This window comes from Tiliqua scincoides, chromosome 4 (genome assembly GCF_035046505.1).
Source record: "Tiliqua scincoides isolate rTilSci1 chromosome 4, rTilSci1.hap2, whole genome shotgun sequence".
Classification (NCBI taxonomy): Eukaryota; Metazoa; Chordata; class Lepidosauria; order Squamata; family Scincidae; genus Tiliqua; species Tiliqua scincoides.
Window position 1 is genome coordinate 170680329 of NC_089824.1, and position 23713 is coordinate 170704041.

A 23713-nucleotide genomic window follows, 5' to 3' on the forward strand; every position below is an offset into this window, starting at 1 on the left:
CTATGAGCAGCTCAGACTCTGGAACAACACAAAACTCAGAAGCTTTTAGAGCCAAATGGGACCCTTTTTTGTTCCTTGTTTGTAACGGAATCCCAGCTCCTTTGGAAGCTGCAGTATGACCCTCTGACCACTTGCAAATGGTGGCACTGCAGCACAGCAAAGATTAGAACAGGGGTGCTCACACTTTTTTGGCTCGAGAGCTACTTTGAAACCCAGCAAGGCCCGGAGATCTACCAGAGTTTTTTTTACAATGTTTGCATCATCATAACATATAACATTTATGTGTACAATGTATGTTGGTGTACCTTGAGCCCCACTGAGTATAACAGGACTTACTCCTGAGTAGACATGTCTAGGATTAGGCTGTGAGGCTGCAATCCTAGCCACACTTACCTGGGAGTAAGCCCCATTGAGTACAATGGGCCTTACTCCCGGCGTTTCCTCCCAGAGGCACCTGAAGGGGGGGGGGGTCGGCACTCCGCGATCTACTCATTTTGCCTCGCGATCTACCAGTAGATCGCGATCCACCTATTGAGCACCCCTGGATTAGAAGCTACTTAACATAAGAACAGCCCCACTGGATCAGGCCATAGGCCCATCTAGTCCAGCTTCCTGTATCTCACAGCGGCCCACCAAATGCCCCAGGGAGCACACCAGATAACAAGAGACCTCATCCTGGTGCTCTCCCCTACATCTGGCATTCTGACTTAACCCATTCCTAAAATCAGGAGGTTGCGCATACACATCATGGCTTGTACCCCATAATGGATTTTTCCTCCAGAAACTCGTCCAATCCCCTTTTAAAGGCGTCTAGGCTAGACGCCAGTACCACATCCTGTGGCAAGGAGTTCCACAGACCGACCACACGCTGAGTAAAGAAATATTTTCTTTTGTCTGTCCTAACCCGCCCAACACTCAATTTTAGTGGATGTCCCCTGGTTCTGGTATTATGTGAGAGTGTAAAGAGCATCTCCCTATCCACTCTGTCCATCCCCTGCATAATTTTGTATGTCTCAATCATGTCCCCCCTCAAGCGTCTCTTTTCTAGGCTGAAGAGGCCCAAACGCCGTAGCCTTTCCTCATAAGGAAGGTGCCCCAGCCCCGTAATCATCTTAGTTGCTCTCTTTTGCACCTGCAAGTTACCACAGTGGTGTAAGGAGTAAACAAATGTTCCCTTACCTTGTGGAGGCCTCCATAACTACCCTTCCACCACAGGATGGCAGCGCACACCCCACTGGCACAGCTACACCAGGGTTGGAAAGTTGGATTGGATTTGGCCCTTAGTTTCAGTGCCAGAATGGATTCATATATCCTTAAGGACCCAATCCTATCCAACTTTCCAGCAGTTATACAGCCATGCCAACAGAGCATGTACTGCATCCTGCTGTGCAGGGGAAGTCATGGAGGCATCCTCAGAGAACATTTGTTCTCTTACCTCTTGTATGCATTGCAGCTGCATTGACACTGGAAAGTTGGATAAGATTGGGCCCTAACGCACCGAATGGAAAGTTCACATCTAAGGTATAGAAGGGGTTAATTTGTGTGTAACAGGAAAAAAGCATACACACCAATAGTCTCATATGCTTAAAAAAAAGAGGTGCTTGTCAGTCAAACGTTGGAGGTTGAAAGCTGTTGTACCTTACATTGAGCAGTTCAGTGAAATATTGCCTTGTGGCTCTGTAAAGAAGAGGGTTAGATTAAAAAAAAGTTTTTAAAAAGATAACTTTTCAGAGAAGGGTCTTTGTGGGTGGCATATTTCTGACGGGCCTCGATCCCACTCGCCACCCCAGAAACAATCCTGAGTAGCACAAAAATAGGATTGAAACACAGGTGGAATAACTCGAAGCCGAACTATTTGTCTTACGATGGAAATGGGAGCAAGGGAGAAAGAGATTAAACAGCACTTTGATAATACAAACAGGATTTAGGGAGATGCACTAATTCTGTTTGGCAAGCGCCAGTCATGCTTTTCTTGACAGTGGTAATTATTTTCCATTCATGCAAGCGTCACCTGTTCTGAGATTTGTCTTTGAGTGTTGACTGCCTGATGTCCTGAATCACGGGGGAAAGGCGGTGAGTCAGTGGAAGGGCAGGGCAATTCTTGGCCTGTGAAACAGCATGCCAGGGCCAAAGCAACCACTGAAGTGAACTATGTATATGTTTTGGCTTCCTTTCCTAGCATTTTCTGCTTCTTCCATGGCCAATTCTGACAAGTCCAGTTTCTCTTAGTGTGGAGTTTCTTTTCTGACTTTTCCTTTCACAGGGCCTCTTAAACCATTTGGTGTGGAACTGTGTTTGGCACAGCGTGAGGAGAAGCAGCAATCTAAGGGAGTTGGGCGCACTTTCACAACATGCCACTTTCTTCTCAACGCTTGTTCTCCATCCAGAGGTCACAAATAATAAAAAAAAAATCAGCAAGAGGCCATTGCAGAGCTTTGACTCTGCTTTAGTGAAGGCCTGTCAATATGAGAAATGCCCAGGATGTGCAAAGGTACCCCACAGCAAAATCCTATGCATATTTTCTCAGAAGCTCCACTGACTTCAGTAGGACTTACTTCCAGGTAAATGTATATAGGATTGCAGCTCCAATCATGTTTTCTAGAGTTGGCAGTACAGTGCCAGTGTCTCCGTTACAAAAGATTGCAAAGATGTTCTGACTCTTTGTTGGCAATTGGCATCAGTACCATAAAGTCTCTTAATTCTCAGCGTTCTTTCATCTCCATGAGTGCAACATTTCAGAGGGAAGGAGAAGTGCACAAAACCAGTGGAAAAAGCAAAAACATAACCTGAATTCTTTTGAAAGTCATTTCACCAAGAGGAAGAGATGGGCACATTTAAAGCAGCCTGTGCATTCTGCAACATGGTAAAATGCTCAGGGGATAGAAACATTATTTTCTAACTAATTATACAGAATGATAGTTTGTGTCAGTTTTTACTCTGGTTTACAGACTGCTTTATTGCTGTCATCTATTTCACAATTTAATCTTTTCAACCTTGCTCTCCTGCTTTCAAAAATATCCTGCAGCAGGAAGTTCCAGAGAAAAAATTGTATGAGATGCTGCAATTTTTTTTTTTTGCATTGGAGGTAGAAAGGGATGCAGTGAAGCTGTTGGCAAAAACAGTTGCATGTGTGTGTTATAATGTTTGTTCAGATGCAGTTTCTACGAAGCAAAGATCCACTATAGCTTGCCTATGACATGTCCTTGTTTTGTTTCCATGTTATGGTTTTGAGTGGAATCAGGGTAAAACGCTAGGGAAGTACACTGTTTTGCAGTGCAATCTTCTGTATACAGTGAGAAGGGGCAGCCCAATCCTCAGCTGCCCGCAGCACCCAGGTCTGGCGGCTCCATGGCAGGCTCCCGCCGGAACCTGCGCCTCCCGTGCTACTGTGGGAGGCTCCTTGGGAGAAGGGGACATTTGTCCCCTTCCCCCAGGTAAGGGAAGCAGCCCCGCAACGGGGCTACTCACTTTAGTGGCGACCTTTTGGTCACCACTAAAGTAAAGGCGCTCGTGTAGGGCGAACAGTCCTGCCCGAGCGCCTTGGATCCTGTGGAGCTTGGCTCCGCAGATCCGCCTCTCCCATGCCCCTGACACGCCTCCCCCACACCCCGGTCACGCCTCCCCCCTCCCCGGAACGCCTCCCCCATGCCCCTGGCCATGCTCCCACCTCCCATTCTGCAGCCTAGCGGTCCAGGGGACTGCCGAGCCACGGAACCTGGGTGCCCTCCGCCTGCCAGCCCAGCTCCAGCCAGCGCTGGCTTAGCTCCAGTGGGAGCCCAGCGGTAAGCCCCGCAAACATGCCTTATGGCACGTTTGTGACTGTGGTCTGCGGCGTGGAGCCGCACCACAGACTACAGGATCGGGCTCTAAGTCTCATTGAATTCAGTTGAGATTTACTTCCAGGAAAGTGTGTATAGGACTGCAACTCAAATTTGAAACAGAATATTTACAGGTGCTGAGGAACTGTCTGTATACACATACATTTCTTTTTAAGGGAGCTTTTTGAATCTTGTGACTTTGGCCATACTGTGGGTTTTTGATGAGTCTGCAACAGCTAGCAGAAATCTAGGAATCAAACAGGCGTTTATGCTTTGCCATCCTGGGAGTTGGCATATATTTGACCTTCTAATACAAAGCCACTATCCAAACTTGCACCGTTCCAGGTGGCCTTCATCTCTTGACATCTCATGATGTTTCAGTAGAAGTAGCCTCAGGTTACTGCTGTGAAACCTGTGCAAGAAATAACATTGTCATTTAAATTACTGATCATAAAACTCAGGGAAATCTCACTCCTTGGAATGCTGTCTGAACTGAAATCTTGCCTGGCAGCTTCTGGGACTGTTCATTTAAAGGGAGAGCGGTGGGCTGTTTCTAACTGTGGTCTGAGTGTCAGCCAGCCATGCATAGTCAGGTCGTCCTCTTGGAATGGTTTATTATTATATTTATTCACACCATAGTGCACACAAAATAGTGCTGTCAATTACGGACTTTATGTACAATCAGATGTTTAAGATGCCTTTGGTTGCTTTTTCTTTGGTGGGCTGACTGCACAACTTCTAAACATGAACGGACCGCTTCAGACCCATTCTCGGAGACAAAAACTTTGGGTTTACTTTTGAAAAGGAAGAAAGGCCTGTATTTCAAGCAGCATAGGTTGAGACCAACCTACAGAGGAAGGTTATAATAAAACCTCTGAATTTATTCAGAGAAGCTTTTGTAAAGAAAGAACTGTGAGTTGGTACTTGGAAAACACTCACTAAAAGGGAGTTCATGGTGCTCAGGATTTTTATCCATGTAGGAGAGCTGCTCAGACCCGTCTGGAAAATTGCAGACATTGCCTTAAGGTGTCATGACTCTTTTGGCTTTTCGCAGTCTTCTGGGATTCCTACAAACACTTTCAGAATCATGTAAGCCTGCTAATTGCGTTTCTGACTGTTCTATGCCGGTCTGTGGTCCAGGCCTGCTTCCACCTTTTTCTTTTATTTTGCATTGGTGGCCTCTTATAGATTTGCTTGACCTCAAAACACCTCTTCCCAGTGGTTGCTTGGCCTCAAAACATCTCCTCCCAGTTGTGTAGCTAAGGCATCTGGCACCCAGGGGCTCACAATTTTTTTAACATCCTCTGTGGCCTTCCCAGGCCTCTAAAGGCCCACAAAAATTAAGGCCTCCAGGAGGCTTTCTGAGGCCTGCAGAAGCCACACACAGCTTTCCCGAGCCTCAGAAAGCCACTTTTTTGCCTCAGGTTTGCTGTCAGGTGTGCAGGATGGTGCTTCCTCAAGACATGGTACCTGGGGTAATGTATCTCTTGACCCCATGCTATGCCACTGCTTCCTCCCTGTATTGATTGGATTCTCTATGACATAGAGTGTTTCTCAAACTGTGGGTCTGTGGGACCCACTAGGTGGGTCATGAGCCCATTTCAGATGGGTCCCCATTCATTTCAATTTTTAATTTTTAATATATTAGACTTGAAGATACCATGGTCTGTGACTGCATTTGGGGAAATGTTACAGACCTGTACTTTTAACAAGCTACTATGTATATTCTTTTAACAATGATAGTAAATGGGACTTACTCATGGGTAAGTGCAGGTAGGATTGCAGCCTAGGATTGTGAAAAATGTCTCTGCTTATTGACATCACTTCCAGTGGGTCCTGACAGATTCTCTTTCTAAAAAGTGGGTCCTGGTGTTAAATGTGTGAGAATCACTGCTCCATGTTATCTAGCTTTTATGCCGTGACTGTATTCCTTCTAGAGCAATATGTCGGGATATAAATTTCAAATACATAAAATAGAATAAATAGGTAATTCTGAGGCATGCATTTCTGTTTTCCTGCTAATCCTGGTTAGAACATTGGCATTTTTATGATTGTATTCTGATTCTCCCTAGATCCTTTTTGTAGACTGACTTTCGATGATGGTTGAGTGGAGGGAACACTGCCCTTGGCATCCTCCTTCCTCACCTGAATGTAGAATAAAACGATAATAACTGCTGCCACCAAGGTTAAAATCAGGCAGAAGGAGACTACCTTGATGATGCCTTGTACAGTGGGATTCACATACTACTAGGGATCCTACAAAATCGATGCAATAGCATTGGGCTAGTGGTCACAGATGCAAGGCAGCATGTTCTCCACTTTGTCAACCAGAGAGGGCTGGTTAAAGATCCAAGCAACCAGGCAGTTTATTTGATCAAGGTACCAGGCTAAAAAGGAGTAAAAGGTAACCACAGTTCCCCTCCCCCCCAAGTATGTAACAAGGCATAGATGATGAAAGGTCTAGGCACAGAATATCATGGGCAGGAATACCTAGTCTGAATGCATGCCAGCTCTGGTAGAAGGGGTATGAGAAACTGATGCCTTCTGGGATGAAGGAGCTTAATCCCTAAACAGTTGACTGAGTGCTGGCTTTCAGTTGTGGTAGTCTTCAGGTATTCATGAAAATGTTTTGGGGCAGAGAAGGAGGAAATGGTGGAGGGAGATTTTCACTACCCCTTCTGAGACTCTCCATGGCCCTAACATGGTGAAACTTGCATGATTTTCTCTTGCATTATCACATCATTCTAAGATCCAGGCCAGTGTGCCACGTAAGAAGGGTTACATGTGCATCTCTCTGTCATTTCAAAAGGCACATTCATGTGACCAAATTCTGGAGTTGGTGATAGTTGTGTGCCTGATAGGAAACAAGTTTAAAGATGTGCTTTAAAAGTAAGGTTAGCCTTTAAAATCAGCCCTTTAGTGTCAGAGTAAGTCAGGCTTTTAGAATCAGGCTAAAATCACATAGTTAAGTTTCTGATCATGGCTTGGCAGGTCCCTCACTTTCTGTGGTTTCCCCCTGAGGCTCCTTCAGCAGTGCAGAACACCACGTTTGGACATGTTAGGGAAAAGGAGGGAAGGTGTTCAAATCCTGTACTTTGTCAGGGAGATGGCAATAAATGGTTTAGATTTTTTTTCACAAGTGTTTGTGTGGGCGTTTGTTAACAGACAATATAATTGCAGAGCCTGCTTTCCTTCTGTATGTGTGCTCGTATGTGCCAGTGAGAACATGGCAACTTTGTGGCTAGTGCTGTACATAATCTCCAGCTGAGCACGTAGCAGGATCAGCAGGAGGCAAGAACCATTTTCGAATTGTATTTGCACCTCTACCCTAGCCTGATTTTTAGTCCTCAGGGGGAGTTCCAGCTAAGTCCTTGAATCTCCAATGCAATTTAAGCCTGACATGACTCAGTTGAAAGCACACGCTTATTCCTTTAATGATTACAGTCGAGGAAGGAGACTGTACCGATTCCTTCCTGTACTGTACTAAGAAGAGAACATAGGTCTAACTTTGGATATGCTGCTGTGTTGCTGTATGACCCTGAGCCATTCATTTTCTTGCTTTATTATTCATCTGGCATGTCTTTATTTTAAATATATGGTTCCATGTAAGGAATTCATGATTTTTGAAGCAGACTTTCTTCTCACCTTAACTTGTTTTTGATCCTTAATCCTGCCTTAACTATCATCCTGTTAAGGGCAACAGGGGAAGCGTGAATGAAAGATAGCGCTAGTCCTGAATCTAGCAGTACTCATATGTCTGTTGTTTGCTTCAGACTGATGTATAGAAGTACAGCCTAGGCCCAGAAGCAGAGCTAGAGGGTGGGCTGCACGCTCCACAACGCACTGTGTAAGTGGCCCCTCCCCCTTGGTGTCGGAGCCATTCAGGGCAGCGATGGTATGTTGCTGTCGCTGCCCTGAATGACTCCGGTGCCGAGGGGGAGGAGTCGCTTACACAGCACGTTGCGAAGCGTGCCATACTTACAGCACCGCCCCCCTTCTAGCTCCGCTTCTGCCTGGGCCTATACTCACAAACAGCAAAAGAGATGGTAAATCCATTTCAATCTGCAGGTGGGATTTCATGTAATGAAATGCTCCCCAAGGAAAAATGTCATTGTTATTCCCTGAAAACAAGTGTCTCAAGGGGAAGCCAGCAAAGAATGCTTCTCCCCTCAGTGGTCTACATCCAGGGAGCATCCAATCACATGTGGATGCCTGAAAAGGTTGTGCCCAGTCCTATCCAACTTTCCAGCTCCAGTGTAGCCACAATGCAACCTTGTGGTAAGAGAACAAATGTTCCCAAACATTAAGAAGGCCCCAGTGACCGCCCCTCCACCGCAGGATGCAGAGAACACCCCACTGGCACAACTGCATCAGCACTGGAAAATTGGATAGGATTGGACCCTTTGTCTGCTAGTTGTGAGAAGTGGGCCCTGGTTCTATAAAGAAAGGAGCTGCTTAGGAGTTCCACTCTGAGGGCAAAGTGACACAGGGGGTCCCTGGCATGGGTGTTGCCAAACAGTCTTGTGAAATGAGACATGAAAAATGACTTTCCTCCAGAACCAGCAAGAACTATGTTTTGTGCCTGCTTATTCATCATTCTCAGTTAAATGACTGACTGCATGTTTGCCAGCAGGTTGGGATGGGATCCAAGAATGGAGATGACTTGCTTCTAGTGTCTGACGTTTGTGCGCTGCTAATACAGGAGCAATTAGAGATATCAAGGGCTTTGATCTCACACACCTGGGACCTTCCTTCCCACAAAGATTTTCCAAAACCGGTGGAAAGAGAAACCATCATAGATGCAAATGGCGTTGGGCTTTCAATTGTAAGAAGAGTGTGTACGTGGGGGGTGCGACTGTGTGTGGGAGAACTCCATGCTTTCATTTCAGAAATAATGAAGTAAGGTCCATTGGTCCATTAACAGGGTGGAACTGAGAGATGTAGTATTCCCACCTTTTTACTGTGCTGGGAGTTGGGATGCACTGAGCAATGGGACAAGGTGGGAAGGCTTACATCCAGGGATTACATTTTGGCTGAAGACATAGCCATGGCATCCATTTTCAGTGCCAACTCTTAACAATAGAACATGTGAAGTTACAGATAAAGAATACTTCTGAGCATGTGCAGAATGTCTTTTGCTCACTGTTGAATAATTCCAGGTCATTTCACCCCCCCATGTCAGTGTCAACTCCTTTCCCCCCCTTATTTGTCCAAATATTGACTTAACATTGGGGGAAAAAAATGTGTGGAAGTCTTATTCTCACTTCATACTAGAAATTTTCTATCCTCTGCCTAAAAGTTCTAGCTCCGCATACCATTACACGAAACTGCTATTCCATTATAAAAGATATATGAGAACCTTGCATCTCAGAACTACGGAAAAGTTGACACTTAGGAAATCTGCCCTCTTTTCTAGCGTCTCAAAACTGCAGGGGCTGTTGTATGCTCGCACAGCATTTTGTGCAAGCAAAATGTGAAGATTATTTTTAAGATTATAGATCAAATGTGTCATATATTTTAAAGTATAGCCATGTCACAGAACAACACTGCTTAATAATAGATAGAAAGTATTCTGAGAACAGAATTATGATATTAGCAGGTTTGGCCCATCAATGAAGCCATCTAGTTGCCTCAGGATGCACTTAGCAGGGGGCAGTCTCTGCTCATCCGCTTGCCTCCACTGCTCTTCCACCTCCCACTCTCTGGATTGGAATAGGAAGAGGCAGTGGAGCAAAAGAGGAAGTGAGAAGAGAAGAATGGTAGGCTTCCCTCTAGCCTACCACTCTCCTTTCCTTTCTGTTCCCTTTTTCCAGTCCAGGGAGTGGATGAGCAGAGGTTGTCATATCATCAAGTTGGAGAAACTACATTTGACATGCTGCCTTGGTCACCTGGGCCAACCTTCCAATATTAGTATGATACGATCTTTCTAACTCCTTGGTCCTTCTTTACAGATTGTCTCTTCAGAGTGTGCCCCATGAACCGCTACTCTGCTCAGAAACAGTACTGGAAAGCCAAACAAACCAAGCAGGACAAAGACAAAATAGCTGATGTGGTGCTGTTACAGAAACTTCAGGTACAACAAGCTCCAAAAGTGTTTTAACTAACCAAATTTCTTGCTGGTGAAACAAATGGCAAGACAAGAAGATGCTTGAATTTCATCTTTCCATACCTCTGTCATAGTGCCTACCCTCAATGGCATTTTTCTTTGGCAAGAGAATTGATTCCAATCAATGTTTATATTACTGTATCTGAGCACATACACACGGGGCGTGCGCGCGGGCGCGCGCGCGCACACACACACACACACACACACACAATATATTATACAGATTAAGGGTCCAATCCTGAGCTCAGCCACTACTGGTACTGAGCCCTGGTGCTGGCACTGGGTACTGCAAACATGCCATAACGCACGTTTATGGCACCCGGCAAATAAAGAATGCTGGCAGGAAGAGGATGCGGTGAGTGCAAACGCCAGGCTGCAGTGCACTGTACTGGCAAAATAACTGGCACTGACTTGAGAAGCCCCGTTGTGGAGCTTGGGGCTTTCCCCAAAAGTCCCTTTCCCCCAAGGAGACCTCCGGCTGCTTCCCAGCACCCACTGGATACAGCTGTAGCTGCTTTGGTGCTGTAGCTCCAGCAGGTGCCAAGAAACTCAGGTTTGGGCTATAAATCAACTTATAAAGTTTGGCATAAGAAATCTGTATCATAAGTTGAAACTTAATTGTTTAAAAACTGGAATTCACCTTATGCTGCTTCTGATATGTGTAGGCCCCTTTGACTTTGAAAATCGGAATTCTGTGTTAAGGAAAGCAGGATTCTGCAACCTGCGCAAATTATGCAATTTTTTGTTTTTTGCATATTTGCTTATTTTATATAATAATGTTGTGCTTGGTAGTCATGGGTAGAGGCTGAACTTCACAGGACTCTGAAATCACTGAAACCCTGTGGGCCACTGGAAATCCAGTTTTTCTAGAATTGCTGCTTTTTTTAAGCAATTTGGCTTCTGTGCCTTTGGCTGCAATGTGATACGTGAAGATTTAGCTGGTGAAACTTTTCCATTATTTTCTCCAAGCCAGGAAAAGCTTCACTGACTAATTTTCTGCATATCAGCCTGCTGCTAAAAGCCTCCTGCAGAGGACTGGAAAGAAAAGACAGAAACCCAACACGTATCCCCACACCCTTAATCTTACCTTCTTAGATTTTGTAAGCATTGTAAGCCTTAACACAGTCAGTCCATCAGAGCTTTAAGAGCAAAACACTTGCTTTAAAAAAGAAAAAAATAAAGAAAAAAAGATGTGGAGATTCTTAGAATTCTAGAGTCTGTGCCCATATCCAGTTGCTGTGTGTACATGATGCGATTGCTGTCTTCATGCTGCCCTGCCTATAGAACAGCTTGCACTTATGTTTCCTGTGTTTTTTCTATAACCAACAATGAGACTCAGCTGTGTGTCTGGTTTTCTGGATCCTGGCCAGTGCCTTTTCACCTTGGATAAGAGATTAAAACAGTAATTTCCACAAACAACATTTGTGGTGAGCCTGCATGGAGACAAATTAGTGAATTAAAATTTCACATATAATGGAAAGGGATGTTCTGTGTTAGGAGAAGCATAGCATCATTTCATTCTTCCTTGTCTTTCCTGCCTTATTTAATTATTCAATTAGTTCTTTAAAATGGTTATGCCTCATCTCCCAATCATAATTTCTGAGGCATGCCCCCAGCATAATTCAAACCAAAAAACTGATAAAAATAGCAAAATAAAAAGGCATCTCTGTCATCAAAAGAAGAACAAAAAGCCATAGCGTCAAGCACAGATTTAAAGCAGGTTTTAAAAGAGCAAAGAATCATAAAATGTATCTGCTCTTTTAAAAGTGTCTTAATGTTTGGAGTAACAAACAGGACATAGGCTAAAACAGAGCCTTTTGTGGACACCTTAAAAAGAATTTGATTTTTTTCTTACATAGCAAGGAGCATCTCTTCCCCTTTCCAGGCTAGGCAGATAATAATATTTCAGAGGAAATAACTTCCTAAAATAGTAGCAGCACAGAAATAATAAGTGGAAATCCGATCTCTCTATTTTGTAAAACAACTATCTGAAGCAATCGGAGGTTATTCTGTAAGATCCTTGAATTTGAGTGTTGCTATCAGAGCTGTCCTTAGCTGATTTTGGAGGTCCAGGTGATATGGCAGCCCTGCCTGGACTGAGGGCTGTTCACATGTTGAACTGTACCCAGGTACAATCATTGTTAGTCTCCCCAGTTATTCACACATTCTATTAGACAGTGGTACAACCCGTGTACAGTGCACACAGACTGTGGATTTAACAATGAACCCAGGTATAGCCATTCATGCAGAAGTGTGTACGAAGCAGTGGCTGGGTACAGCATCACATGGGTTGAGATCCACAGGGCTTATCAGAAGGAAGACTTCTTCCACTCTGTTCCCCCTCATGCTTTAAGATCTTCAGATGAGAATTGGTGTAATGTAATGGCCGAGAGTCTAAGTAACTGTGAAGCAGAATTTCCCCTCTATGAATCTTGTCTCTGCCCATGAACTTATGAGGGACTCATTCTGACTACACATTTTTGCCCTGTCTAGAACCAAAGGATTTGGAAACCAGCAAATTTGTGATGCACACAGGTCTTGGCCCCTCCCCTTATGTCTGGGTGAAAGTGTTGCCTCACTAGCAGGAACACCATCTAGGGTCTTGGATTTGTTGTCGTGGAGGCTCAAGCACAAAAAGACCCCAAAATAAAAATTCTGTGCCATGGGTGGTATATATTACTGTACATATCTGCAAATATTTTATCTGTGTGTGGTGCTTCTGCTTGTCTTGGTGCAAGGTAAGGAGGTACAGAATCTGAGCCTGTTCCCCTAACCAATGGAAACCTTGGTATCCTTGTGCATTTTGCTCAAGGGGAAACATTGGCTGCATGATCTAGAGTGGTGTTATGGTAGAGGAACAGGGTTAATGTCTTTTCCATTCTTACCATAATACTGATCTGGATCGGGGTCTCCAGCGGCTGTTGTTTGCCAAAAAAAAAAAAAAGCCACAAACATGCCAGGACCAAGCTGTGCATTGAATGTTTAGCTTTTGTTTTATCACATTTTTACTTCGTTTGGTGTCACTACACCTTGTCTGTATTTTCTCATCTACAAGGGCTGAACATTAGCCTTTCATTTAAAACAAAAAACCCAACTTCCAACACCTGCACTGCATCTAATTCTATACTCTTTTGTGGAATTGGGAGTCACAGCCCTGAGAAAAAGACTGTCAGCCTCATTTTTCCATTATGGGCTATAGGAAACATACGGCACAAGCCTATGCATGTCTACTCAGTGTATGTTCCATTATCTTCAGTGGGGCTTACTCTCTGGAAAGTGTGTCTAGGATTGCAGTCCACAGAGAGACTTATAACTGATGGCCATCTTTGCTGCTCTTCCTGAACCCTTCTCAGGGGTGGCGTTTGCTAGTCAGGCACACTTTCTTGGCCTCCCATACATAGGCACATTTCAGTATCTGCTCTTTCCCGTATTTCCTGTACTCAAACCCAGCCCAGCAGCCTCAAGGCTTATTTGCTTATTTTTCTTGCAGTTCCTTTTGCTCGGATTTCTATGAAGGCCAGTTCCAAACTGTGCGTACTCTGCTTTCATCTCCTTTCCTGCCAGACTGGAAACCGAGTCAAATATTAATCCAATGTTTTGGAGAGATTAAGGCTTGAATTAAATAAAAGTAGCAGTAGCAGTTCTCAAGAGTTTGAATTGCCAGTGAAGCATCCTTAAAAAGGCAGCCTCTGCCAGGGTGGATTTGCTGGTTGAGACAACACCTACTTGGAAGAAGGCTTATTGTGCTTTTCTTTTGAAGCAACTGACTCATGGCAAATGGAGGTTCCTTTCTACCACAGGGCATTTTTCTGCATGCACAAGTTTTTCTCCTTCTTCCAGCTCAGAAATCCTCTCACCACTTCACCAGTTATTAGATACTGAGCTGACCAGCAATTTCATCAGAATGAAATCCCCTTCATCCTTAAGTGAATTGAGAAGAACAAAAGAGCTTAACAGACTGGTGGGAAGGTTCCCATGTAATTTTCCATTGTAACGATTCTGTTAGCTTAGGCTGCAATCCTATACAATTGCACACTTACCTGGGATAAGTCCCATTTTATTTGGTAGCCTTACCTCTGAGGTGCTTGTAGGATGGCACTCTAATGGCAATCCTTATAACTTGCAATGCAGTTAAAATCCTCCTCGAGTTCCCTTCTTCTTCTAGTGCCCCTGTCTTTGGAGGTCAGGCAAGTGGGATTTGGGGAGAGAGCCCTTTTCTGTGGTTCTGCTCATTTCATAGAACTCCCTTGCCAGGCATGTTTACCTGTCACCTTCACTACTACTGTATCTTGTGGACACTAGGAGAAGTCCATCTTGTTCTCTTGCAGCACAAGCCTGTGCATGTCTACTTGGAAGTAAGCCCTATTGTGTTCAATGGGATTTATTCCTGGGTAAGTGTGTATAGGTTGCAGCTGGCTCACTGTTGTTTTTGTTCAATGTTTTGTTAACTGTGGTGCTGTATTGTATTTTTGAAAATCATTTTACTATTTTAGAATTATGTAATTTTGTTTGCTAGCTTAAGCCTTGTGTGAAAGGCAGGATATAAATTCTTAAAACAAACAGACAAAACCAAACAAATGAAGACATTCCATGAAGATTGCCACAGGGATTATCCTCATGTGATCCTATTGAATCATAGGTGGATCCTACTAAATTGTTGGATGGGGATTTGCAGTCTTTGCTCCTCATATAGTTAGGGAGATTAAAATGAAAACATGTGCACAGTTGGTTTCATTGAGCCAGAAACGAAAAAGCAAGCTCTCTCTTCTCTTTCCCTCCCCCTTCCCCTCATCAAGTGGCCAATGTACTGTTTCTGTTGCTTCCTAATGACAGATTTATGCAGACATTAGTAGCAGGTCTGTTGCCTGATTAAATAAATCTTGGTTGATTAATCGTATTCATTCCAATCAATTACATATGCATAAATTTGTGTAAGCATGGAGATAATCACTCTGAAGGAAAAACGTTCTTTCCTCATTTTGTAGGTAATGTACGCACGCGTTACATAGCTTCATTTGGAGGTGGCATTTCTTTCTGTACGTAAGTGAAAGGGGAATAATACCTCTTAGAAGAAGCTGCCACTTTCAGTTTTCATAGGTATTTGTGCTGAAAATAATTAATCATTTAGAACATGGTTGAGGGCACCTTTTTAATTTTGTTGAAACATTTTTAGTCAGTTAAGTTGATGGATTATCTGAGTAAATACTGTATTGCATCCCTAATTAATGTTTATCGCATTAATCATCTGATTTAGTACATAAATCATTTTAAGACTTGTGGTTGTCACAGCTGGATGAAACACCAGTGAGACGAAAGGGGACAAAAACCTTCCCAGACTGCAAGAAGTTCTTTTCCAAAAATAAAACAAACACGTGCAGATTGCAAACAGAGGCATGAACACACACATGCGTGCACATTTGGGAGCAGTCATTTTCCGTGTTTCATCTTAAAATGTTAGTGGAAAGACTGGAAATTAAGCCTACTATTTTTCATTTCACATTTCACAGACTAACATTTGTGAATTTCAACAAATTTACCAGCCACGTCCATGGAAATCCTTTTTCAAATAATCTGAATCTAGTGAGTTAGCGAACGAACAGGTTTTTTGAATACAGACTCTGGCATTGATCCAATACTGATAAGCTTTTTGGTGAAGAAGGGCGAGTGGGGAAGAACTGTTACTTACAATTCCTGGCTAATGGAGACATATTTTTAGAAAGAGCTCTACAGTTTCAGCCCCTGCTGTCACATCTCATGTGCTCAGGATGCATTTCTGCACATGGTTTCTCATTCAGCTGGGCACAGAAACCTATTCTCATGCATGTATAGCTGTTAGCTGGATCAGAGAAACTCTTCTTGACTCTCTTCTGGGCCCAATCCTATCCAACTTTCCAGCTGCTGATGCAACCATGCCAGTGGGGCATTTGCTGCATCCTGCAGGGGTGGGGGCAGTCACAGAGGCCTCGTCAAGGTACGTCAAGGCTGCATCAGTGCTGGAAAGTTGGATAGCATTGGGCCCTCTGCCACATGTTCTCTGCTCTTTCTCCATTCATGGCCTGAATTCATTTTACTGTGGTGTGTGTTTCCAAACAGCACGCAGCTCAGATGGAGCAGAAACAGAACGAAACAGAGAATAAGAAGGTGCATGGGGATGTGGTGAAGTATGGAAGCGTCATACAGGTATGGTGGTTCATCTTTCTCCTCCTCTTGCCCCAAGGAGTCCTTTCTGAACCCACAGCTTAGGATGTGTGTATAATACGGGCTATAAGTGGAAGTATTTTCAACATGGGCTGCAAATGGTCTTTGGGGTCTGAGGGTAAGGTTCCAAATAGGTCTATTTTTCTTCCTATATACTGTAATAGAATGTTAAATAACTGGCTCTTTGGCAACCTTTAGTAACGGTCCCAGATTTGCCAGCTGAAGGCCCAATCCTATGCAGTGTGTGCCGGCTCACTGCTGTAAGGCGTGTTTGTGGGGCTTAGTGCTGGTCAAGCAATGGAGCTAGCCCAGCACCAGCAGGCATTGGGCTAATGCCAGGGGATAGCAAGTGCTCTGCCTTTCGGTGGTTTCCTGAACTGCCGGGCAGTGGAGAGGTAGGTGGGGCATGGGGGGAGGAGGTATTCCGGGGAGGGAGTGGGGCCGGTAGTGTGTGGGGCTGGCAGAGTGTGGCGGAGGAAGTAGCTGAGCTCCACTGGATCCTGAGCTCTGAGTTGGGCCACATGGCCCGACAGAGCTCTTTGATTCTGGGCCAGCCCAAGAGTTGTCACAGAATTGAGTAGCCCCATTGTGGGTCTACTTTCCTTACGCAGGGAAAGGGGATGAACATCCCCTTTTCCTGAGGAGCTGCTGGCTGCTGCCTGGATGCCGTGGCAGCCATTTTCGGAATTGGGCTGCCCGATAGCCTAATGAAAGTGTCAGCAGCAACTGATAACTGCAAACTTATCAAGTGATGATTTGTGTATTTGAAACAGTGGATAAAGTATCACAGATATAGCTTTAATATCGTCTCACATTAAATAGTTATCATTGGAGATAGTTTAGAGCCCAATCCTGTGGTCGGCGGCACGAAGCCATGCTGCCAACCACGGTTGCAAACATGCTGTAAGGCACGTTTGCGGCGCTCACCGACAGGCTCCTGCCGGTGCTGGGCCAGTGTGGGATGGTTGCCCAGCTTCCGTGGCTCAGCGGTCTCCCGGACCGCAGATCTGCGGAACAGGAGGTGGGGGCGTGGACGGGGGTGGGGAGGAGGCGTTCCGGGGAGGGGGAAGGCTGGTGGGGGGCGGAGGGTGGAGGGAGGTGTGTCGGGGAGGGAGGGAGGAGGATCTGCAGAGCTCCACTCCACAGTACCCAAGGTGCTCGTGCAGGGCTGCGCGTCCTACATTAGTGCCTTTTCCATTGCGGGGCTGCTTACCTTACTTGGGGGAAGGGGATGAACGTCCCCTTCTCCCGAGGTGCCTCCCGTGGTAGCGCGGGAGGTGTGGAATCGGCGGCAGCCCTTCTCGGTACCACCGAGCCTGGATGCTCTGGACAGCTGAGGATTGGGCTACCCGACACTCAGCAGCAATTTATTGAATGATAAGATATCAGCTGATGAGATTTTGGGTGACATGTATGCATGTGTGAATGAGGCCATTCTCTGAACTTGGGAAGTGCATTAGGCAGTAAAGATAATCCTGAACTAGGAAGGAAGCTGTTAGTTATTGATTGGTTGATTTCAATCCTCACTTATCTGTTGTTGAGAATGTATCTAAATGGCAAACTCCCATTGATTAAACATGGCCATCTCTTCTGGAAGGAATGGGGGGATAGTGTTTTCATTTTCATGCTGAGACACTGGGGTGTGTGGGAATGACTGCAAGTCACCGGCTAGATCTACTATGAAGCGCTACATCAAATGAAAGACAAGGATCATGATTATGCGCTTTGATGGATCTTCCTGTTGCTTGCCCTCAAACTCAACTTCAGGTGGAAGCTCTGTGCCAGCCTTGTGATTTTGATGAAGGGACTTTGGGATGCCACAATAAATAGAGCCAAATGGAGTAAGGGTTGAATGCTGTAGAGTTTCCTTCATAGCAATGACATACAGTTGAACAATTCTAGAGAGCCTTCTCTTCATTGAAGCTGTTGAACATGGGCAGGTCCAGTTTGTCTCACCATCCCTTGGTATTTCTGAGCAAGGTGTAAGATACTAGTTAAGAGGGAACTGCTCTGCATTACTTCTGATTTTTCAGCTTCTCCATATGAAGAGTAACAAATACCTGACGGTGAACAAGCGCCTTCCTGCCTTATTGGAGAAGAATGCCATGAGAGTGACACTTGATGCTACAGGCAATGAAGGCTCCTGGCTGTTCATACAACCCTTCTGGAAACTGAGGAGCAATGGAGACAATGTGAGTGTGTGATGAGGAGGTGGAAAATAATGTCATGGCTTCCAGTAATTCTGCTCAGGGGTGTAAACTTTTAGCTGTAAATTCCCAGTTGTATTTACAGCTGTAAATTTTGCTGTAAAGGGCTTTACAGATTGGAATTGTCCTGAGTTTCCCAGTGGGATCAATGTCACTTTTATAGATAAAAGAATATCACAGAGAGAGAGAGAGAAAGAGAGAGAGAGACCTAATTCAAGTGCGACATTTTCACACTTCCTGTCTCAAGCCTTATGGGTGAAAGACTGATTTGAGGGCATTGTATCAAGGAGTCCACGAGAAAGTGGACAATCAGGCAAGTTCATAGAGGCTGCTAATCTGTCATTCGGGGCTGCAACCTCAAATGATAATTTATATGGGTTAAACAGACCAAACACCACAGATGGAGCTTTCATATCCTCTCTCTCTCTCTCTCTCACACACACACACCCCTTTCAATGGAGACAATTCAAATGCTCAGCTGCATTTAACTGAGAAACAAGATACAAACTGGGAAGTTACTGAGTGACCTATAAGCATGTGTGAATCAACCCCATTCTTTGAGGTTGGGAAGTGCATGTGTAATCCAAGCGGACAAGTAAATATTTGGCAGAGAATGTGGGATAGCTGCTTGCTGCTACAGATTGCTGCTTGTTCACTGGGGAAGATTTAGTGAAACCTTTATCACCTCAAGCCAACATTCTAACCACTTTGCCATCCTTCCTCAGGTAGTTGTTGGAGACAAAGTGATTTTGAATCCTGTGAACGCCGGGCAGCCCTTGCATGCCAGTAACTATGAACTTGCTGACAACCCAGGATGCAAAGAGGTATTGAGAACTGGGAGGAGGGAAGCATTCTGAAGTTGATTTAAATGGCTTGGATTAACCTGCTATTTGCATTTTTTCCCCCTATGGGATTTAATTGCAGCCTAGTTCACATGAGACATGTTCCTCTCAAAAGCTTCTTTCTTTCCTAGGTGAACTCGGTCAATTGCAACACTAGCTGGAAGATCAACTTGTTTATGCAGTTCCGAGACCACATGGAGGAAGTGCTTAAAGGGGTAATGAACAGGCTTGAGTCGTTCTTGAAGATAGATGTGTACAGACGTATTCTTGCTGCATGGTTACTTTGGTATATATCCGATAGGACTTGTTTAAGAAAAACAAACTTTTAGACCCCCAGTGTCCAAAATGATGATGAATGATGTTCCTGAGAGGGAGAGAAAGCAAAGGAGGGCTATTTACAAAATTAACAACGCAATCCTGTGCAAATCTACTCAGAAGTAAGTCTTATTGAGTTCACAAGATGGATCCAGCGTAGCCTGAATGCATGTTAGGAGTTCAGTAGTTGAGATTCCTACTCTTATAGCCTGAGACAGCTATAAGAGATGCTGGTGCAACAATAAACATAACCTTTCATAGAGGAACCAATCTACTTGCATTATCTCGATGTATCATACGTCACCAAAGGCAGGAACTGATAATCCCTGTACGTGGAACTTGATCTTTGTGTCCTTTCCTGACAGGGGGACGTGGTCAGGTTGTTCCATGCAGAGCAGGAGAAATTTCTCACCTGTGATGAGTACAAGGGCAAGCTTCACGTTTTTCTGCGAACAACCTTGCGGCAGTCAGCCACGTCTGCCACCAGCTCCAATGCACTCTGGGAAGTTGAGGTGAGTACCAGGGCTGTTTGTACGCACAGGATGCTTGCAGTTACATCTTCTGGACCAGTTGTGTAATTGGAATGCACTACTACCTCCACTTACATAGTAGAAGTGAGTGTTTTGGTGCTGGTATCCCAGCCGTGAATCAGACTAATGTTCAATAATAGGAATGGGGATTGGTTTCCATTTGTGATAATGGAATATGTGCCAAGGCTCACAAAGCCCAGGCATCTGTTTTCAGTACCATGGATCAACCATGGATCATTCCATGGGCTGGAATGTATGAAATAGGAGTAGATGAAAGAATGTGTTGAATTAGTAAAGGAGTTTTCCAGACATTGAGGTGTTTTCAGACAGAGTTGGTTTCCAACATCTCTCTGTGTATGCTGAAATCCACAGTAGCAAGAGGTGGTGCTTAGCTCCCACTGGGACATTTGGGTCTAGGGAGGAGGTGGGGGAGGCAAGTGGTTCTGGTTTTGCTGCCTCTTAGGGGATGGTGAGTAACACCATCAGGAGGAGGCAAAAACCAAGTTTCTGTCAAGTGGATTTTACTTAGATCTCTTCACTCTGCTGAAGGGGACAGAGGAAATTTTAGTTTAAACCAGTGGTTCCCAAACTGGGGTCATGGCACTTTGCACTCACAGCCTCATCTTCCTGGCTCTCCTGGGTGCTGCCATCTTGGACTGTATGAGGTCCTATGCAATTTTCATGAAATATCTTGAGAATCATGCAAGATCTCATGTGATCCAAGATGGTGGTACCCGGGAGTGCCAGAAGAAGAAACCACCAGGGACATCCCACAGTGCCTCTGTGAGTTTGCCACCATACCATCAGGTGCTGTGGTACACAGTTTGGGAACCACTTGCTTAGACCCTGAACTTTATCCTTTTCAACTCAGGGTATTATTGTGAAAAGGAAGATTCTCTTCCACTTTAGCAGCCAGAATGAAGTTTCTACCTTCTGAACTGAAGTGGAGATAAAAGAAGAGGGCCTGTATTTCAACAACATCTATTATTTGCACTATCACTTACCTAGAAGGTGAAAAGAACACAGTGCTGTCATTTTTCTGTTGAGATGGAACTTGTCCTTCCTTCAAGCCAAGGGTCTACTGGTGATGATAAAAAGACACATAAGACAAGAGCTTTCAGAGTACAGAAAACAAGAATGTTTTGAGTACAATAATAGTATAATTCCACAGTGCCTCATTATTATGCACTGTCACATTTTTTCAACAATTGAACGTAGCTCGAGGAAGTGAAAGGTTCTTATTTGGAACTCAGCATATCTGAGGAATTGCCAAAGGTAGAAATGTCATAACATCCCTTGTTTAAAGATGAAAGTTCCCTGAGGCTTGACAGAGAAAGCAACGATTTGGCAGTACTTTTTGTGTGGTGTTGCTGGCTAATGCTTTAGTGGCACGGATAGTCAGGCAGTCAATTGACCTTGAAAGTCAGAGGGTCCAAGCATTTCTGTTGTTGGACTTGTATAAAGGCAAGTCTCAGACAGCGCTGCCTCTGCTAGCACATACATATGACTTACAACTCATTGTGTTTTCTTTCTAGGTGGTCCATCATGATCCATGCCGTGGTGGAGCTGGGCACTGGAATGGCTTATACCGCTTCAAACACCTTGCCACTGGGAACTATCTTGCAGCAGAGGTGAGAAAAACCGAAGTAGTGTTGTAGGATGTGATATAGTCAGTGTTGTGTAGTGGTTAGGATATCAGGCTATGAGTAGGGAGTCACTGCAACACTGACAGTGCTCAGCTACTGAGCTGCATCCCTTGGGCTTCTGGAATGGAAGAATTCCTGTAAGCATAATGTGCTTTAGCATGCTCAGAGTATAATCATTTTTGGAAATCCATCTTTTTCACATCTTTTTCTGCTATCCCCCTTCTGAAATAAATAGAACCTGCTTTGTCTGGGCAGAAAGCTGTAACTGCAACTATGAGAAATTTCTTGTAGGTGAGAAAATTTTGACAACTGGGGTTGAGAAAATCTCCTTGCCATTTGCTGAGCAAATCTGATCTTTCTAAGCTGTTGGATACTCTGCCCTGCTTTGACTCCATGAAGTGGCCCTGAGGAGAAGTGTGCAACTCTTCCATGAAGTGGCCTGAGGAGAAGTGTGCAACTCTTCCATGAAGTGGCCTGAGGAGAAGTGTGCAACTCTTTCCTGTTGCTTTGTTTTGCGATAATAATAACTGCTTCATAGTGTACCACTTTAGTATATCTTTGGGCCTTATCTAACCACAGTTATATTATTTCCCAGACCACAGTTGATACTGTGAAGACCACAAATGATGTACAAACAGTAGGCATTTCAAACCCTACTTTCACATATTTCTATGCAAATAGCTTGAGATAGGAGCAGGCAGTGTCCTGTGTCTTACTGTTCATGTATGCCACAGCACATCTGTCTTTTTTCCTTATAAATTGTTAAGTGCTAGGAAGATATAAGGGGCATGTAGTTAAGAGAAGCCCATAAACTTGCTTCCTCTTCATGCGAATTCCTCTCTCAGTGAGAACAAAACTGAAGTTAAAAGCTTGTATAGGTTTGTTATGCTGAAGTCACTGTTCCATTTGAAATAGCCAGGGGAGCCTTTTTCATGGGAGTTATCTTGCCTGTTCTAGTAGGAATGGGTTTGGGATGAATTCTAAGTCCCTCTTATAACTTTTCCATGTCTTCTGAAAGTTGAAATGGAAAGCTTGGGGACCAGGGCCATAAAAAAATTACTGCTTGTCTGTTTCCAGTGCCAGGCTCTTCTAACTCCTCATCCAGCATTTTTTCCAGGTGCTTACAAATTTTTTTCGCCAAACTTCCTCTTCACGGTTTTCTTATTTTCTTGACTTTGGGTTTGGTTGGTGAGGAGGGATCTTCTTGTATTTGTTCACTTTGAGCCAAAATCTACTTCTAGTGGATTAAGCTTGTTGTTTAGGTAGCTCTTGAAATATGGGTTGGCAAGTTGCACTTCATTAAAAACCCTTTTGCCCAAATCCTGTTTCCTGGTGCACCTGGACAGTGAAATGACCTAACCAAAGCAGTGGAAATGGCTCTAAGCTTGTTCAGGTGTTTCCTGGAGTTTGAATGTGTATCATTATAAATCGTGTTAACCACACTGCCTGTATTATGATAGTCCGTTGACTTTAAAATGACTACTTTGTAATATATGCTTGATAATCTTAGGCATAGGTCAGAAACCAAAGACCCATGCACTTCATTCTTTATACCCAAGATTTGTTGTAAAAGGGCAACTGACTCAGGAAGACAATTAGGGAAAAATTCAGGTTTCCACATAGGCAGTGGCTTGAATATGTTAATTAATAGCAACATATATTTTTAATATTATAAACATACAAATCATACGAAATAACTGCAACAGTAAACAGACATCAGAACATCAAAAGGCAGGAATTTAGATTATAGAGAAACTCCTACATTTGTGGACATCTTATCTGTAACTAATTTTATAAAATCGGTGAAGAAAGCAAGACTTTTCACCTTCTGCTTGCCATTTTCAAAATGAAAACATTCCTGTAATCTGGACATTGCTGCAACATTCCAGATGTTTTTACCATTCTTTAAGAGAATGGGCAGATGTGTCAGTCCACCACTTAGTTACTGAAGTGTTTATAGCTGTAATCCTGTTCCAAACTAGTTCTTTGATGTTCAACTGAACTTGTTCATCTGTGTGTGCTAAAGGAATCACCACTGGATCAAGACAAAT

At 44.1% G+C, this 23713-nt stretch overlaps 1 protein-coding gene across 1 annotated transcript in view; it reads left to right on the forward strand.

Moving 5' to 3' along the window:
• The window catches only part of ITPR3 (inositol 1,4,5-trisphosphate receptor type 3), a 110321-nt gene that overhangs the window by 35285 nt on the left and 51323 nt on the right, over positions 1 to 23713 (forward strand). The window contains exons 3-9 of the mRNA XM_066625290.1: positions 9770 to 9891; positions 16018 to 16104; positions 18156 to 18314; positions 19055 to 19153; positions 19303 to 19386; positions 19852 to 19998; positions 21552 to 21647. Coding sequence (XP_066481387.1) covers positions 9770 to 9891; positions 16018 to 16104; positions 18156 to 18314; positions 19055 to 19153; positions 19303 to 19386; positions 19852 to 19998; positions 21552 to 21647 — 794 coding nt within the window. The remainder of the gene's footprint in view (positions 1 to 9769; positions 9892 to 16017; positions 16105 to 18155; positions 18315 to 19054; positions 19154 to 19302; positions 19387 to 19851; positions 19999 to 21551; positions 21648 to 23713) is intronic.